The sequence below is a fragment of the Nyctereutes procyonoides genome, unplaced genomic scaffold (genome assembly GCF_905146905.1).
Source record: "Nyctereutes procyonoides isolate TBG_1078 unplaced genomic scaffold, NYPRO_anot_genome, whole genome shotgun sequence".
NCBI classification, from domain to species: domain Eukaryota; kingdom Metazoa; phylum Chordata; class Mammalia; order Carnivora; family Canidae; genus Nyctereutes; species Nyctereutes procyonoides.
This window is the reverse complement of record NW_026575159.1, coordinates 17,196,436-17,214,382: the sequence shown is the minus strand read 5'-3', so window position 1 is coordinate 17,214,382 and position 17,947 is coordinate 17,196,436. Positions and strand designations below refer to the sequence as shown.

The following is a 17,947-nucleotide window of genomic DNA, read 5'->3' as shown; positions in this document are numbered from 1 at the left end:
TATGGCCAGAGAAACAGCGCCTTCTATGCATGCACGCAGCATGTAGCACTACCTTTATAAGATTCAACAGCACCTGCCATATGAGGTGCTACTTCATTTATCTGTTTACTGTCTTTACTAAAATGTAAGCTCCAGGGTCTCTGGCAAGGTCTCTGTCTTGTCGACCGGTGCAAACTACCTGCACCTAGAACAAGGCACAGCATGCAGGTGTTCAGGTAATATCTGCTGAGCAACTGAGTAAAAATGACAATCAGGTAATTGAGAATGAACCCTCAAAAACAAACAAACCTTCTGTCACTCTTGTTGAAACAGCTCTAATAAAACTGTTTTGTCTCGAGGATAAAGCCCAAAAAAATCAAACTAGGAAAGCCCCTTCGAAATCTGGCCCTGCCCGCTTTTCCAGCCTCACCTGCTACCAACCTCCCCTCAGTCGCAAAATCCCACCTCCACACCTCGACTTCCCGTGATACGAAGTTGCTCGCCACTCTCAAAACACGCTCTTTCGCCCGCCCAAGCCCTTCAAAATAACTTTCCCCGGAAAATCTTACACCTTTTTATCTCGCATTCGTCCTCACTTAAGGCCCAATCTCCCTGCCTCCTGCACACAGCCTCCAGACGCTCCCTGGACAAGCTCTTACTCCCCTCTGCGCCCACATGGCCCGTAACGCAGGTACGTGTGAGCGGCTACCCTCCTGTAAGGTTCGTTCCTCACCTATGCCCCGCCGTCCCGGAGTTCTTGGAGGTCAGGGGCCCTGCGAAATAGCTTTCGCAAGCACATAACCCAGCGCCTGGTTTAAACGAGGCTGCGGGCAAAGGTGCCAGGCGAGTCCGTCCCGCGCAGCAACGGCCCCATCCTGCCCCTGCGGCCCCCGAGCCGTCCCCTCCCAACCCCTGACCTGCAGGGCGCTCTCCCCGCGGCCGCGGCGGGGGAAGGGCGGGAGCCGCCGCGAGGGGCAGCCCCGGCCCGCAGGGGACGGCAGGGCGGGGCCCCGGCCCCGGGCTCGAGCTCTGGCCGTACCTGCCTCACGTTGGCCGGCAACTTGCTCCAGGGGTAGTTGTGCCGGATGTGGAACTCCACGTCTATGTTCATGATGCCGGGAGCACGGCCGGCAGCAGCCCAGCCCGCAGCGGGAACGACGCCCCCCCGCCTGCCCGCCCTCGGCCTCTCGGGGAGCCCGCGGGAGGCCCCGGGCCTCACACGGCGGAGGGCAAGGGCTGCCCCATGGCCAGGGCTCCCGACAGCTCCGCGCTGCCGAGCCACGGGGCACCGGAGCAGCGGAGACCCGGGCAGCAGCGCCTCTGCAGCTCCAAGTTTCTTCCTAGTTTCGGCCCGCCGGAAATGGCTTTGGACTTGCGTCACTTCCGCCCGCTGGCGCGAGGCCGGGGGGGCGGGACTTCGAGCGGCCTCCGCCCCGCCCCCTACGCCCTGGGGGCGGGGCCAGAACGTGGTGAGAAGCACCCGGTAACCGCCCCCTGCCCACGTGCTTGGCTCCAGCTGTCCGGGCCCCAATGCATTAACATAAATTCTCGGGTTTGCATTGCCATTGTTGGATGTCCTAGTTTTCTCCAGTTTCAGGCGCTGGAGTAAGTTGTGCAAGAATGATGGGCTTGGAGGATCCCTGGGCGGCTCAGCTATTTAGCGCCTGCCTTTGGTCCAGGGCGTGATCCTGGAGTCCCGGGATCGAGTCCCGCGTCAGGCTCCCGGCATGGAGCCTGCTTCTCCCTCAGCCTGTGTCTCTGCCCGCCCCACCATGTCTATCATGAATAAATAAATAAAATCTTTTAAAAAAAAGAATGATGGGCTTGGGGAGGAAGTCATAGCCAGCCTTAAATAGGTGCAAGAGCAATGAGCCCTTGCCCTCAAAGCCAATCCTGAAGAATCTCTTTAATCAGTGGTGTTGGGAAAACTGGACACTTACATGCAAAAGAATGAAACTGGATCGCTATCTTACACCATACACAAAAATAAATTCAAAACTGATAAGAGGCTATAAGACTCAAAACCATAAAATGCCTAGGGGAAAACATAGGCAGTAAGTCTTTAACATCAGTCTTAGTATTTTTTTTTTTTGGGGGGGGTGCCAGTCCCTTCAAGCAAGGGCAACAAAAGCTAAAATAAACAAATGGGATTACATCAAACTAAAAGCTTCTGCACAGCAAAGGAAACCATCAACAGAACGAAAAGGCAGCCTAATGAATGGGAGAAGATATTTGCAAATCATTCATCCAATAAAGGGTTAATATCCAAAATACATAAAGAACTTCCACAATTTTGTGTTTTAAAAAAATACTGCCAGAAGGGGGGGCGTGCCTGCCGGAAGGCCTCTTGGCGTTGAGGCAGGTGCCAGCATATCAGTGCTTCACTGCCTCCAACTCTTGCCACGGCTGGCAGGAGTTTTACCAAATGTAAAGTGTTGTTTCACTGGCCATTGGAATTCAGAGACTTCTTTGCTTATTACAATGCCATCTGCAGCAAGGAAACAGGCCAGGTCAGCAGAGTTGACAAGGAACTCATCATCATGGTGACCAGCCTGGCCAACAAGTGTCCATACAGCATGGTGGTCCACAGTGCTGAGTAATACTTGAAGAACCCTGTGCTCCCTGACCAGGTCTGTATGGACTGGAGAAAATCTGACCTCCCTGCTCCAGAAAAAGGCAATGCTGGAGTTTGCACTTATTATTTCCGGAGCTGATGACATAACAGATAACCATTTCAAAAAGCTTGAGGTACATGGCTTCAATAAAGATGCCTAGGATATCACTGCCATTTCAGGTTTTTCTTACCATGTCCAACAACCTTATTCATTTTTACAGTCTTGTTCCCAACAAACAATTCTATTAGATGGGCAGAATCAATGATGTCAAAGACATCAGGAGGGACCCTGCTGTTCCCAAAGTATAAAAGCCTACTCAGAAAGACCAGTGTTTACATTTCAGGCACATTGCATTATAGGAAGTGATTTTTAAAAAACATCTAATCAGTGGATCAGGAAGAAAGTAAATGAATTTGCTCCCTGCCTGCTAGATGAGATAGATCCTAAGTGTTGGGAGTATCCAGAGACATGTGATACCAGCATAGAGGAAACGTTTGCTCATTTCAGGAAACCTTTGCCGATTGTTTCCTGGTATTGTGATATAAAAGGGCTATCAGGGTAAAGAAGTTCAAATGATGCTTTAGATATTACTAATGAACTAATATCTATGAAGTTGAGCAGCTGAAGTTGAAAAATTTTTAGCACTCCAAAACAGTGTCACATAGAAATTGATCTATGTAGACTGTGATTTGCAGTCAACTCCTTGTTAACATGACATGTTTGTATTTAAAGGCTCTCAAAGGCAGTGGGTAAAGAGGAGGAGTCACAGTTAAAGTTAATCTATCTTCAATGCCTGAGTCTCATTGAATTTCCGGTAATTTTTTTAATTGATGGATTTTAAAATTATGGCTATCTCAGTAGAATTTTAGTTCTTATGTAATTTATTCTGATTTTAGGTTTTAGTAAAAATTATTTGGAATTAGCGAGGACTTACGTGTTAAATAGAAGCATAAGAAAGAGAAAAAGCACGCCAAACCTTGGCATTACTGAATGACTTGTTCTGTGTCATAGCCACCACTGCCTTTTTGGTTATCGTCTCAAGACTCATTCTCATTATCTGACTGATAGAGGTACATGCAAACCTACTGAATTTTCTCTTCCCATCTGGCTTCTCCAGATTTTCTACATTGTTAGTGAACATTTCTTAATCGTTTTTGGGACCATAGTGTATTAATTTTGAATTGCCTGAACTATGAAATCTGATTATCCTGAGGTAGCATGAACTTTCATTGCAGACCTTGTGTTTTTTTTTTGTTGTTGTTGTAACTATATCTAAAACACCTTGGAACATGTAACCTTTTTAAATTGTCTTATTTTATCTATTAAAAATCAATTTAAAAATTTAATTAAATTTTTGTTTAAATTTTGATTGAAAAATGGACAGAGGACTTGAATAGACATTTTTCCAGAGAGGAGATACAGATGGTCAAAAGACACATGAAAAATGCTCTATACCACTCATCACCACAGTAAGCTATCACCTCACACCTGTCAGATTGGCTCTTATCAAAAAGACAAAAAATAACAAGTGTTGGTGAGGATGTGGAGTAAAGGGAACCCTTGGGCACTGTTGGTAGGAGTATAAATTGATGCAGCCGCTATGGAAAACAGTATGGAGATTCCTCAAAAACTTAAAAATAGAGCTGCTGTGCAATCCAGCAATTTCACTTCTAGGTATTTATCTGAATAAACAAACAATACTAACTCAAAGAGATATATACACCCCAATGTTTATTGTAGTGTTATTTAACAGCCAAGATATGGAATATTTTTCAGCCATAAAAAAATGAAATTTTGCCATTTGTGACAAAATGAATGGAGCTAAAGGGTATTACGCTAAATGAAATAAGTTAGAGAAAGACAAATGCCATGTGATTTTACTTATATGTGGAATCTAAAAAACAAAACAAATCAGCAACCAAGACAAAACAGAAACAGACTCATAGATACAGGTAACTGTTGGTTACCAGAGGGAGAAAGTTTTGGGGAATGGGTAAAATGGATGAAGGGGAATAAGAGAAACAAAGTTCCAGTCATAAAATAAGGAAGTCAGTGGGTTGTAATGTACAACATAGGAAATATAGTCAGCAATATTGTAATGACTTTGTATTGTGACAAATGGTAACTAGACTTTTGGTGGGGATCGTTTTGTAGTGTATAAAAATATTGAGTCACTATGATATACACCTAAAACTAATAAGCTATTGTATGCCAATTATATTTCAATGAAAAAAAAACTTAATCTAATTATAAATGCACTAAAATGTCTTAACTTTTTTTTAAAGATTTTATTTATTTATTCATGAAAGACACAGAGAGAGAGACAGAGACATAGGCAGAGGGAGAAGCGGCTCCCTACTGGGAGCCCGACATGGGACTCCATCCCAGGACTCCAGGATCATGCCCTGAGCTGAAGGCAGATGCTCAACCAGGCATCCCCAAATTTCTTAACTTTCTATTCTTACATCCCACATCCATTGTTAGACACAAGCAAAAAAAGAGAGAGAGAGAAATATTACCTGTTTTTAAAGTCTTTTTAATATGTCCAGATTTCTTCATTTACATATCATTGGGAACTCCTCACAGGTATTACAAATAATGCTAAATATAAAACCCCATATTTCTTTGATTACAAAAAATTAAATTATATCAATAGCACAGTAATCAATATTTTTTAAATGACATAAACCTTATTTAAGTCTACTGAGAATTTGATCTCTTGGAATTAGTGGGAAATACTTTAAGAGAGCAAGAGTCCAGGGGACGCCTGGATGGCTCCATTAGTTAAGCATCTGCCTTCCGATAGAGTCACAATACCAGTGTCCTGGGATCAAGCCTGGCAACCGGATCCCTGCTCAATAGACAGTTTGTTTCTCCCTCTCCCACTTCCCCTGTTTGTGCGCCCTCTCTCTCTCTTTCTCTCTCTCTCTGTCTCTCTCTGTCAAATAAAATCTTTTTTAAGAAAGAGTTCAGAAATAAAACACTTATTTTGAAATGAACCCAGATCTGTTACCTATTTAAAAATAAAAACGTGGGATCCCTGGGTGGCTCAGTGGTTTGGCGCCTGCCTTCGGCCCAGAACATGATCCTGGAGACCCGGGATCGAGTCCCATGTCAATCTTCTGCATGGAGCCTGCTTCTTCCTCTGTGTCTTTGCCTCTCTTTCTCTCTGTGTGTGTGTATCTCATGAATGAATAAATAAAAATCTTAAAAAAATAAAAAATAAAATAAATAAATAAAAATGTGAAAACTTTCATAGCATTAGACCCCCATTCCCCACCAGTCAGTGAAGCCAAGGACAGGTAATCTGGCTTAAAAAGAATGTGAGCTCTCCCATGGGTCATATTCTTCACTTCTCCCTACCACCTCTGTTACAGAGACTGTCCATTGTGAAAACTATCCCACTTGTGCTTCATTTATTTTGGAGTGGACAAATATTTCTGTATTCTTCTACGATGAAAGTTAAAAAGAAAAGATCGAAAGACCTAGCTCTCTCGCATCATATACTTCAGAAATATTGACATTTGTAACTCCCTACATATGCCAAACAGAATACCTGCCTCTCTTAAATGTGCTTCCCTGCTTATCTACCTGGAAAAAGTTGTCATCCAGACACTGTTACTGGAACACTAAAGAATCAGGAGGTAGGGATGGAGAATCAGGAAGGGGCAAGAAAAATGTGGGGCCATTTTTCTCTATATTAGGGAGTTTCTAGGATTTTCTTCTGCAAATGATGTAACTTGAGAGTGACAGTGGGTTAGAGAGAGGCAGAGGGATCCTCTCCATACAGCCTGCAAAAGACTGATATTATAATATTTATCTCTAATATCAAAAATAACGTATTTCTGCCATCTGAAGTCCTTCTGTGTTTAGAACATTTCTGATGTAGTGGCTCCCTGGTGGCTCAGTGGTTGAGCATCTGCCTTCAGCCCAGGGCGTGATCCTGGAATCCCGGGATCGAGTCCCACGTCGGGCTCCCTGCATGGAGCCTGCTTCTCCCTCTGCCTGTGTCTCTGCCTCACTCTCTGCTTCTCATGAATAAATAAATAAAATTTCAAAAAAAGGGGGGGGGGATCCCTGGGTAGCTCAGCGGTTTAGCGCCTGCCTTTCTGCCCAGGGCGTGATCCTGGAGTCCCAGGATCAAGTCCCACGTCAGGCTCCCTGCATGGAGCCAGCTTCTCCCTCTGCCTGTGTCTCTGCCTCTCTCTCTCTCTCTCCCTCTCTCTCTGTGTGTGTCTCTCATGAATAAATAAATAAAATCTTTAAAAAAAAAAAGAACATTTCTGATTGGAAATGAACATTCCAATATCAAGCCAAGCAACTGAAGTACTGACCCATTGTGATAGTTTAAGTGTCCACTAGGGGTTGATCTCACACAACATTTCTATATCTAAAACCTGCAGATTCTTGGCTTCCTCATTTCTATTGACTTTTTAATTTTTTTTATTTAAATTCAATTTAGTTAACATAGAGTGTATTATTAGTTTCAGAGGTAGAATTTAGTGATTCATCGGTTGCATAGCACACCCAGTGCTCATTCCAATACATGCCCTCCTAATGCCCATCATCCAGATGGCACCCATCTCCCCTCCAGCAACCTTCAGTTTGCTTCCTAGAGTTCAGCATCTCTTATGGTTTGCCTCCTTCTCTGTTTTTATCTTATTTTATTTTTCCTTCCCTTCCTCTGTGTTCATTTGTGTTCTTTCTTAAATTCCACATATGAGTGAAATCATATGGTATTTGTCTTTGACTGACATATTTCATTTTGCATAATACCCTCTAGTTCAATTCACGTCATTGCAAATAGCAAGACTTCATTCTTTTGATGGCTGAGTAATATTACACTATATATATATATATATATATATATATATATATATATATATATATCTCACATCTTCTTTATCCATTCATTTGTCAATGGACATCTGGCTCTTTCCATATCTTGGCTATTGTGGACATTGCTGCTGTAATATTAAGGTGCATATGCCCCTTTGTTATCCAAATCAACCTCTCAGGCCTTAAAATTTTTGAAATTCTTCATTTACTGGAGCTTTGTCTCCCATTTCTGTTAGCACCAAATACGGTCAGTTCTTTCTTGGTCATTGATATAGTTAGGACTATAGGACAGTAGTCCATCTGAGGTTTGCACAGTCTCAAGGTGACCATTGAGCCTAAAGGTTTCTGCTTCTTGGCAGGCCAGGTAAACCAGATAAGTCCATCAGCTACAAAGCATAATTTATCCTTAATTGAAAGTATTTTCATAGTGTCCATGATGAGAAGTAAAATCACATTTTGAGTGAATGGGATTTGTGAATTCCATGGTTGCTATTCAATTCTATTTTGTAAAAGAGGTGGGACTAGCTGGAAAAATAAAGAGGTCAAAGGTTGAGCTTCTGAAAGCCTATGGAAGTGGGGAGGCATCTGGAGGTTCTTCTCATTTTTCATCCCCATTACTTCATCAAATAACTTCATTGAAGTAGGTGGATAAGATACAGAAGAAAATATTTCAATGTCAGATTAAAAAAAAAAAAAAAAACAGAAGGAAGAGGGTAGTCTTAGGAGAATGAGAATGACCTGAGAAGATTTTAAAATTACCAGTGCTGAGGCTCCATACCAGATCAATTTCATCAGAATTCCTCAGTTGGAAGCGAGGGAATTCAATACACAGCAAGGGTTGGTAACCACTTATCAGACCCTTTTCGTTGGGCCTCAGGTACTCAATAAGAATTTACTGAATTTGTAAAAATGAGGAAATTGAACATAGATGACTTCTAATATTCATTCTAACTCTATAACACAAAAATTCCGTGGCCAACTAAAATAATTTTTTCATATGCAAAATAATTCCCCCAGTCTGCCCCAGGATTTTTTTTTTTTTGAGATTTATTTATTTATTTGAGAAAGAGAGAGAGCACACAAGTTGGGTGAGGGACAGAGAGAGAGAGAGAGAGAGAGAATCGTAAGCAGACTCCTCACTGAGCATGGAGCCTGATGGGGCTTGATCCCAGGACCCTGAGATCATGACCCCAGTAGAAACAAGACTTAGTCACTTTAATGACAGCCACCCTCGCACCCTGCCCCAGGCTTTTTTGTAAAGAAATACAGAAACAGGGATCCCTGGGTGGCGCAGCGGTTTAGCGCCTGCCTTTGGCCCAGGGCGCGATCCTGGAGACCCGGGATGGAGTCCCACGTCTGGCTCCTGGTGCATGGAGCCTGCTTCCCCCTCTTCCTGTGCCTTGCCTCGATCTCTCTCTCTCTCTCTCTCTCTCTCTCTGACTATCATAAATAAATAAAAATTTAATAAAAAGAAATACAGAAACATCTATTTCACATTCATGTAGATCAAGGAAATCATTTCTCTACTGCTTGATAACTGTTGAGAGATCCCTGAGAAAAACAAAGAATTACACACTATTGGACCGGTAGGAATTATCTGAGTTCATATTACACATAAGACATTGATCTATCTCAGATCTGTTTAGCTTATTTGGGTGCATTGTCACAGTGGCTTAAACTTGGCTGAAATGAAATATTTTGTGTTTCCTTCTACATTATGTCATCCAAACTTTATACCTTTAGCAACACATAATCTCTTGCCTATCTGACAAGAAATAAAGTTTATGTACTAGTATAGACTGTGATCATGGATTTTTTTTCCTTTATTTATTTATGATAGTCACAGAGAGAGAGAGAGAGAGGCAGAGACACAGGCAGAGACACAGGCAGAGGGAGAAGCAGGCTCCATGTACCGGGAGCCCGACGTGGGATTCGATCCAGGGTCTCCAGGATCACGCCCTGGGCCAAAGGCAGGCGCCAAACCACTGCGCCACCCAGGGATCCCGTGATCATGGATTAATTCACATATAGTGGGATTACTCCATAACCTATATTAATGACATTTGAGTGAGAGATGGGATACTTTCTTGGTTACAACTACAACTGATCCCAGAACAATATAAATTAGCTATTTCTTGGCCCAGGTCTTTGTAAATATTTGTTCTATCACTTTGCAGAAATGTGGAATTGTCTTTCTTTCATAATTCATGAAGATATAGTTAAATATGGTTAGTGACATGTCTTTTTAGACTTGGTATACCTTAATACATAGTGATTCTTTTTCTTTCTTTCTTTCTTTCTTCCTTCCTTCCTTCCTTCCTTTCTTTCTTTCTTTCTTTCTTTCTTTCTTTCTTTCTTTCTTTCTTCTTTTTTTTTAAAGTAGGAAACCGTCTGAACCATGTACCTGGTAAAAGGTAGGCTCTGAGAAAGCAAAATATCAGGAAAAAATTAACTAAAAAGCCAACATCATCCTTTTGCCTTTGAGGAGATAAGGATTATTACAAAGAAATGCAAAAAGAAACTCAAGGTTCACCATTGGAAATAAAAAGTAGGATTTTTTAGTCTGAACAAGAGAGTAGTCTTGAAAGCCAGGCTTAGTTGAGAAAAGTTTTCTGAATTATTTTAATTCCCACTGGCATATCTTGAGGAGAAACAGAGGGAGAAAATGAGATCTTCAAGGTAGAACATTTGCTGAATAGAAACCATCCCTCCAGTGAAATGACTGTATTTAATCAGGAAGAGGCTGAATTAAGAACATCTTTATTAGGAGATTTAAAGCCACACTCCCCACCTCCAGCACTACCCAGTGGGGTGAGGATATGAAGATGATTAAGTCTAACTTTGAATATAAAATAGCTACATTTTCTTTGTCTATATAGTCACATATGAACATATTCATCTCCCAAACAACTGCTGGCTTTAATCTGAGCCACAATTTCTTTTCTCCACATGGCACATAAGAAGGAGCAAGACTGAGTTGGAAGGATTGTCCCTCCCTATCTGCCTTCAAGATAGTATCAGTATCCATATGTTAGACTCCTTGGGTAGTAAACAACAGCATGAGGGGAAGCATGGCAGGTTCCATGGGCCACTGACCAAGTGGAATAAGAAGACTCAAACCAGGATCAGGCCCTGGGCCAACTTACCAAGGACCTGTATCTAAAGGAAACTATGAGAATTCTTTGAAGGATTAAGTTCCTGTGAGATTCCTTTAGGTAGACAACCCTGACCCAGGCTAAAAGAGAATAGGAGACAAGATGGCTTCATGGAGTCGTTAGATGAAATTAACATGAAAGATTGCAATTATTTTCCAAATGTAAAAGAAACACAGGGCAGGTCACAGGTGGGGCTAAGAAAATCCCAGAGAAAAATCTCTCACTCTAAATAAGGGAAGAAGATGGGAAGACTCCACACCCAGATCTTACCACTCTCCTGATTCTTGCAACCCAATGACAGAAATAGAGTTAGCAATTGATTTTTCTCACTGCCAAATATCGATTTCCAATTCTAGAGAAATACTAATTTAACTAAATGATACATTCTTTCAAGAAAAATATGCTAAGTGCTTCCTATGTGCATAGGACTCTGCTAAGTATTTGAGGATGGAGATGAATAAAGCATGATCCTTTCCCTTAAATGATTTACAATTTTGTAGGATTGAGAATCCAGGGATTAAATTAATTGATAGAACATAAAAGAGAATACAATGATAAGTACAAGATGATAAAGGGTCTATTGGAGGGAAGTGGTTCTTTTGATTAAGAATTCTGGAGGTGGGCAGCCCTGGTGGCTCAGTGGTTTGGCGCTGCCTTCGGCCTCGGGGTGTGATCTTGGAGACCCAGGATCAAGTCCCTCGTCGGGCTCCCTGCATGGAGCCTGCTTCTCTCCCTCTCCCTCTGCCTGTGTCTCTGCCAATCTCTCTCTGTCTGTCATGAATGAATAAACAAAATCGTAAAAAAAAAAAAAAAAAAGAATTCTGGAGGTAATCACAGAGGAGGTAGCGTTGTTGCCTGAATTAGATCCTAAGGGATTGGAGGGAAAGGTATTTTGGCTGGCAAGGGATGATATGGATGATACCATGGAGGCCAGAGCACATTAAAATAAAAAGGATTGAATGATGCTTTTGCTAGGCCCTTGTGTCAATGATTTAATAACGAGGAAGCCCCATTTGAGAAAAGAGTTGTCCTTCTTTCACTCTTCAATGTTTTATGATATATTAATATATTATGATCATAATATTGACCTTTGTATTTAATTCAAATACATTTAAATAAATGTATTTAAAATACTAGTAAACAAAAAAAAAACAGTTAAATATGAATAAACAAATGGACCTAGTTTATAATCTGTCCTATTTTTATAGAGAATCCCCCTCAAAGAATTCCAAACACCAAGTCAAGGAAAGAGATGTTTAAAGAGATTGAGATAACTTGTAGTTTCCTGCCAAGTATGCAGCCACTGGATTCTAGAAAAATAAGAAGCTAGTTGTTCATTTTGCAAGTAAAACACAAAGGTTTCTCACATATTGCATTAAAAAACGATAGCTGGAAAAAAAAAACGATAGCTGGTACAAGCTGGTACTGGGTATTTATTTCTGATATGAGAAACTAGACACACCTGCTATTAACAAAGAATGACACGACACTGTACAACAATACCCAAGAGAACATACCACAGTAGCTTAGTCACCTCATTTCCTCCTGAGGGTAATTATTTCTGGGCTCCTCACTGAGATACTTTAGAATTCTCTAGACCAGAAGTTCTCAACCAGGGGTAGTTTTGTTTCCAGGGGAACATGTGGCAATTTCTGGAGACATTTTTGGTTGTCACGAGTGAAGAAGATACTACTGGCATCTAGTGGGTAGAGGCCAGGAATGCTGTCCTAAAATGCATAGGATAGCCCCCACTACGCATACACCTGCAGAATAATGTGGCCCAAAATGTCAATAATGGCAAAGTTGAGAACTATCTCCCAGACAACAAACCCCCTGGCACAAAAACAAGTACTCAAAAAGCATTTATCTCCAAATTTCAGATTGTGAAATCCCCAATTAGTTCTGAAGATTTTCAGTGAGACCATCATATAGGAATCCACAGTCACCCTAACAATACAGTTGTCAGGGAGAGAGTATGCAAATTCTCATTTGACTATTTACTGAGTGACCTGTGGTTATTGAACTACTTTGTGCCTTAGGTTCCCCATCTGTAAAAGGGTAAAAATAGTAGTAACTATCTCCTAAAGTTGATGTGATGTTTAAGTAAACAAACAAATATGAAGTGCTTAGAATAGCGTCTGGCCCACAGCACTAAATAAATGCATTTTTGTCTCATTATTAATACTTGGCACAAAGAAAAATTTAAAATTTGTATTTATCTGGATCAATTTCCAAAAGTTCAGTCATTTGAATACTATTGTTTCCAAGTATCATCTAAACTACTACTTACTTGACATTTTTTTCTAAGTTGTCATGTCCCACATAATAAACTCTGTGTCATTCACACATTTCATGTCTTCATCCTATTGTCTTAATACACATAAAGTAATGCAATGCTATAAGCAAAGTTTTTTTGTTGTTGTTTTGTTTTTTGTTCTGTTTTGTTTTTTTGTGGATGTGTTCCACATAAGATCATCTCGTGTGCTCCACTGGTAGACATGCCACAATCAGAGAGCCGACCCCTTTTTAGTAAACTTTTATCATTCAATTGCCTGCTGAGTGTCTAAACATCTTATGGATCTTACTAGAAGGTAGAGCCCACCTCCCATCAGAGAAGCTATAAATGCCAAACATTCTTCTTCTGCTGCCTTTGCAGCTAAGGCATGAGCACATGCCTTCAGCTTCAGTGCTCAGACTTGCTCACGCCTGAGTCTGAATCAACAGCTGAGTCTGCATCAAAAGAAGCAGGCATGGTATCCATGGTCTCAGTCTCAACAAGATGAGCTCCCATGGCTACAGGCACATCCAGCCCTAGGAGGGTAAGGTGGTAAAAATGTTCTCACTGGTTCAAGATAATCCAGTATCACATGAATGCCCAGAATTGCAAACTCAAATGCTAGGGAAACTATGTAAGTAATGTAGAAAAGAAACATGAACCCAGTCAGGGAGGTAGTGGGGACTGTGCCAGCCTGGACAACCATACTTCATCTACATGGGCACCTGCTGCTCAGATCCACATGGGGATACAAGATCTGTGTTACCTGGTCTGATTTTCCAAGAGCAATGGGAATTCAGAGTTTTGTGGAAATCTGATGGGCAACTCATTCAAATTAAACATAAACCCATGGTGTGGGGCAACACTGCTAGGCACATGCCTGTGAGTCAGCTTCGGTTGTCAGGCCACCATACACAAAGCCCAGGGTATTCTTAAACATGCTCACCTCTTACTGGCTCCCCAGTGAAAGGTTTAATTGAGAGAGAAGTGAAAGTAGCCTCTCTCTACCCCTGCAATATTAGTAAGGCTTCAAGTAGCTAATAATATCAAATAATATCATTAGTAAGAGTATTATTAAGTAGTAATACTATTTAAGTATTAATAACATTACTAAAAATTATTACTTTTAGACATTAAGTAGTAGTAACGATAATAACTGACCAATATTAGTAAGACTTTGAAACTTCTAGATTTTTTATAAGCCTTCCAAAGAGAAACATTAGTCCCCAAATATAACACCAGTCCATGTCTCTGCTTTTGCTCATGTTGTTTAATCTTCCTTTATTAATCCCACTTTGCCTGATGATATCCTACTTTTCCTTCTAAGCTCTGTTTGGAGCCTCCTCTGGAGGTCTTCTCTGATTTCCTCTCCCTTTTCTTCCTCCTCTACTCATTCACCTTAGATTAGGTCCCCCTGGAGCACCATGGGATAATATTCCAGACCTTTAAAATACAATGTCTTAACCCCAATTCTCTAGCCAACAGATGGATAAAGCACATGCTGCCTAAGGGCCCTGGGGGCTGCTGTGAGCACCACACAGGCTGGACCATTCCCGGCCAACCACAGGCCAGCAAGGCATCACCTCTTCCAATACCTCATCTTCTTGGGGGTGGAGGGGCACAGCTGGTGTTTTATGCCATGTGGGAGCCTATGTCTTTATCATTTATGATGACTACGATCGCTTCTTTGAAGATATGTGCACTCTCATCCCCGCTGTAGGAGCCCTGCTTTTCATTATGGGATGAATTGGCTGCCGAGCCACAATCAGAGAAAGCTGCTGTGGACTTGCCATGTTTGTCATTGTCCAACCCTTGGTTTCTGTTGCAGAAGTCGTTGTAGTGGTTTATGTAGTGGGATATGTTTCCAGAGCAAAGGTGGAAACTGAGGTTGATGGCAACGTTCAGAAAGTGTGTGAGGCCTACAGTGGAACCAACGTCAAGGCTGCTAGCCTGGGCTATTGATTACGTACAGAGAGAGCTGCACTGTTGTGGACTTCACAGCTATTTAGACTGGGAAAATACGGACTGGTTCAAAGAAACCAAAACCCACAGTATCCCTCTTAGCTGTGCAGAGAGACCACCAGCAGCTGTAAGAGCAGTCTGGCCTACCCTTCAGACCTCTATGCGGAGGGATGTGAGGCTCTAGTTGTAAAGAAGCTACGAGATGTCATGGTGCATGTTATCTGGGCAGTGCTGGCATTTGCAGCAATGCAGCTGCTGAACATGCTGTGTGCGTGCATCCCATCTTGCAGGTGGAGTAGAGATCCTGCTTACTCCTCGTAAGTGCCTCGTTACTGGTAAAACCTCTGCATAGTCGAGAACACAAGCCTGAGCTTTTTCCTTGTTCTGATTCGAAAGGTGAATGGAGCAGGCCTGCTGTTGGTGGTGGCCTCTTGAGTTCATTTAGTTAAAGCACATGTGCACAGGTGTTGGACAGAGCAGCGTGGGTCTTCACAGGCCCACCTACTTCCCCACCCACCTATGATTTCCCCTATTCTAGCTGATTTCCATGTCCCTAAGCCCTTAGGGATGGCGGTATATGTTCTAATTTTGGACCCATTTGAAGGTTGCACAGTGTGGGAGAATCAAAGGATGGCCCAGGCCTGTTCCTGTTACCTCCATGTTGCTGGAGTATCACTGGGTCCTTTCAGTCTTTATGATGGAGAGCTCTTGGCCAAAGTTTTCTAGGGAGAGAAGGAGGAAACTAGCTGTGGGCCAGATGGCGCCCCTTGTTATTATCCAATTAAAAAACATACACTGTATTCCGATAACAACAGTACAAAATGGCTAAAATAGATTTTAGAATCATGTAGTGTGTACTTTGGTTCACCTTCAAAATCAGACCAATCTTTGAAACTAGTGGTTTTTAATCAAATCTGGCTTTAGAGGAAGAATATAGTGTATGCACTACTGTTTTAAGACAATTAAGGTGAGTGTGTGTGTATGTACTTTTGTAAGATTGAGCACGTTCATAAGTCTAAACTTTTAGGTTTAAGGTACCCATATAGATTAGCAGAATAGTATATAGATGTGATCTCTGTTGTAAAGTGAAAAATCGAATTCCATAAATGCTGTATCACCCCTCAAAAAGAAAAAGATTGAGTGTCCAGGTGCACACGGGCCTGGCAGCAGGCACTTTCCCCATTATATAAAATGATGCCTGCGTGTCTCTTCCACAGTTGTGCACTCAATGACACCACTAACGTCTTCATCACCTTTATCTTTAGCATTTTCACAATGACCAGCACACAGTAGGGAAGGAGGTGAGTTTTCTTTGGTTCAGCAGACATTTATAAAACATCTAGTGCTGTTAAGTGCAATGAAACATAGGGGTGAATGATAGTACTTTTAAATACCAAAACCATGATTCAATGCAGTACTGTAGCTTTAACAAAAACTTTATGTAGTCAGAGTTCTCCAAATAAACAGAACTCATAAAAGATATACATAACACTAATATAGAGTTATTTATTTATTTATTTAGTGTATTAATTGGTTCACACAGTTGTGAAAGCCAAGATGTCCCACAATCTGCCCTCTACAAGCTGGAAACTCGGGAAAGCCAGTGGTGTAATTCAGTCCAAATCCAAGGGCCTAAGAATCAGGATTGACACTGGCCAAGGGCAGGAGAAGGTGGACATCTCATTCAAGAAGAGAGTAGAAATTTGTCCTTAAAAAAAAAGAAAGAAAGAAAGAAAGAAAGAAAGAAAGAAAGAAAGAAAGAAAGAAATTTGTCCTTCTTTTCCCCCTTCCTATTCTACACCCAACAGATTGGATATTGGATGATGCCCTCTCACATCAATGAGGGCAGATCTTTGCTCAAGTCTACTGAATCAAACACTAATCTCCAGAAACACCCTTGTAGACACACCTACAAATAATGTTTTGCTAGCCATCTGGGCATCCCCTTAGTCTACTCAAGTTGACACATCAAATTAATCAGCACACTTTCCAACCCAAGGTGCACTGACTTCTGGCCTTCCTCTCCATTCCAGTTCCCGTGGGCCTCTCAGGCACCTGAATTCTCTTCTGGTACCATGGTACGATCTCACCTTGGCTGATTGTTGTAGACAAAATTCTACCAAAATATAAAAATCTGCAGTGTATGCAATATCTACAATTAGGCACCTGGGGTTTCACTATTGTCAACATTAAGTGATGTCCACATGCCTATACAATGTAGCTGATTTTTCTACAAGAAGGTTTTTATGTATCTTTTCAGATAAAAATATTCCTTTTAATAGTCTTTATTGTAGCAATTAGTTTTAAACACTAGCCTCAGTAGGGCTCCCTCTAATCCCCCAGAATTCCCCTGATGACACTAAATCAATCACAAATGAGCATTATTATGTAGAAAAATATTAGAAAGGATCCATATGGGATTTTTATATTTGTTAGCAGGGGAAAAAATGTCTTTTTTTCAATTCTTACCACTCTTCATTTTGTGCATCTACTTAGCACATAATTATTTTGTCTGTGTGTTCATTTTCTCAGCTAGCTATTAAATATCTTATGGGTACATAGCACCCAGCTAGATATCTTCAGTCACTGACAATTTAAAAGGTTTCATGTTTTCTAGCCACTTAACATTCACCCCAAAAGTGAAATGCAAAATTTCAACTTGCTCTTCTCAGGGGGTTGATAATTATGAGTAGAATGAAAAGGGGGAATTTTAAAAACTAAACTACGGCAAATAAAACAAGTTTCTGTACCTAATTACTAATTACATTCCTTGTAATGCTTGGCTCCCTTGTTACTTTGAGAATTCTATCACTAAAAGTAGTCTTGACGCTCAGAAAGGGTAAGGAAGCCTTAGTTATCCATTAAAAAGTGATGTATTAACCTTTATCACTTCATCCTCTGGCAACTATGCATGGTCAGCAGGTGAGCGATTAGCTTCCCGTTCTATTAATTATTTATCCATTATTGCTACGCATGACTTATATTGCAGTTTTCTACAGCCTTTATTTAAAGACAGTTCAGGAATATTCAGGAGGTCTGAAATGCAGGCTGAAAAACGATGTTTTATAGAACTGAAGTACTCTATCTTTTGCCATGTGTATATCATCAAATAAAGCTTATAA

General features: G+C 41.3%; 1 protein-coding gene and 1 pseudogene across 1 annotated transcript in view; one reads left to right on the top strand and one right to left on the bottom strand.

The window, feature by feature from the left end:
- Positions 1 to 1,324, bottom strand: part of FAM91A1 (family with sequence similarity 91 member A1) — a 42,892-nt gene extending 41,568 nt beyond the window's left edge. The window contains exon 1 of the mRNA XM_055314042.1: positions 1,019 to 1,324. Within this exon, the coding sequence (XP_055170017.1) occupies positions 1,019 to 1,090 (72 nt within the window). The 5' untranslated portion in view covers positions 1,091 to 1,324. The remainder of the gene's footprint in view (positions 1 to 1,018) is intronic.
- Positions 1,223 to 15,146, top strand: LOC129502391 (tetraspanin-3-like; annotated as a pseudogene).
- The last annotated feature ends 2,801 nt before the right edge of the window (positions 15,147 to 17,947 follow it).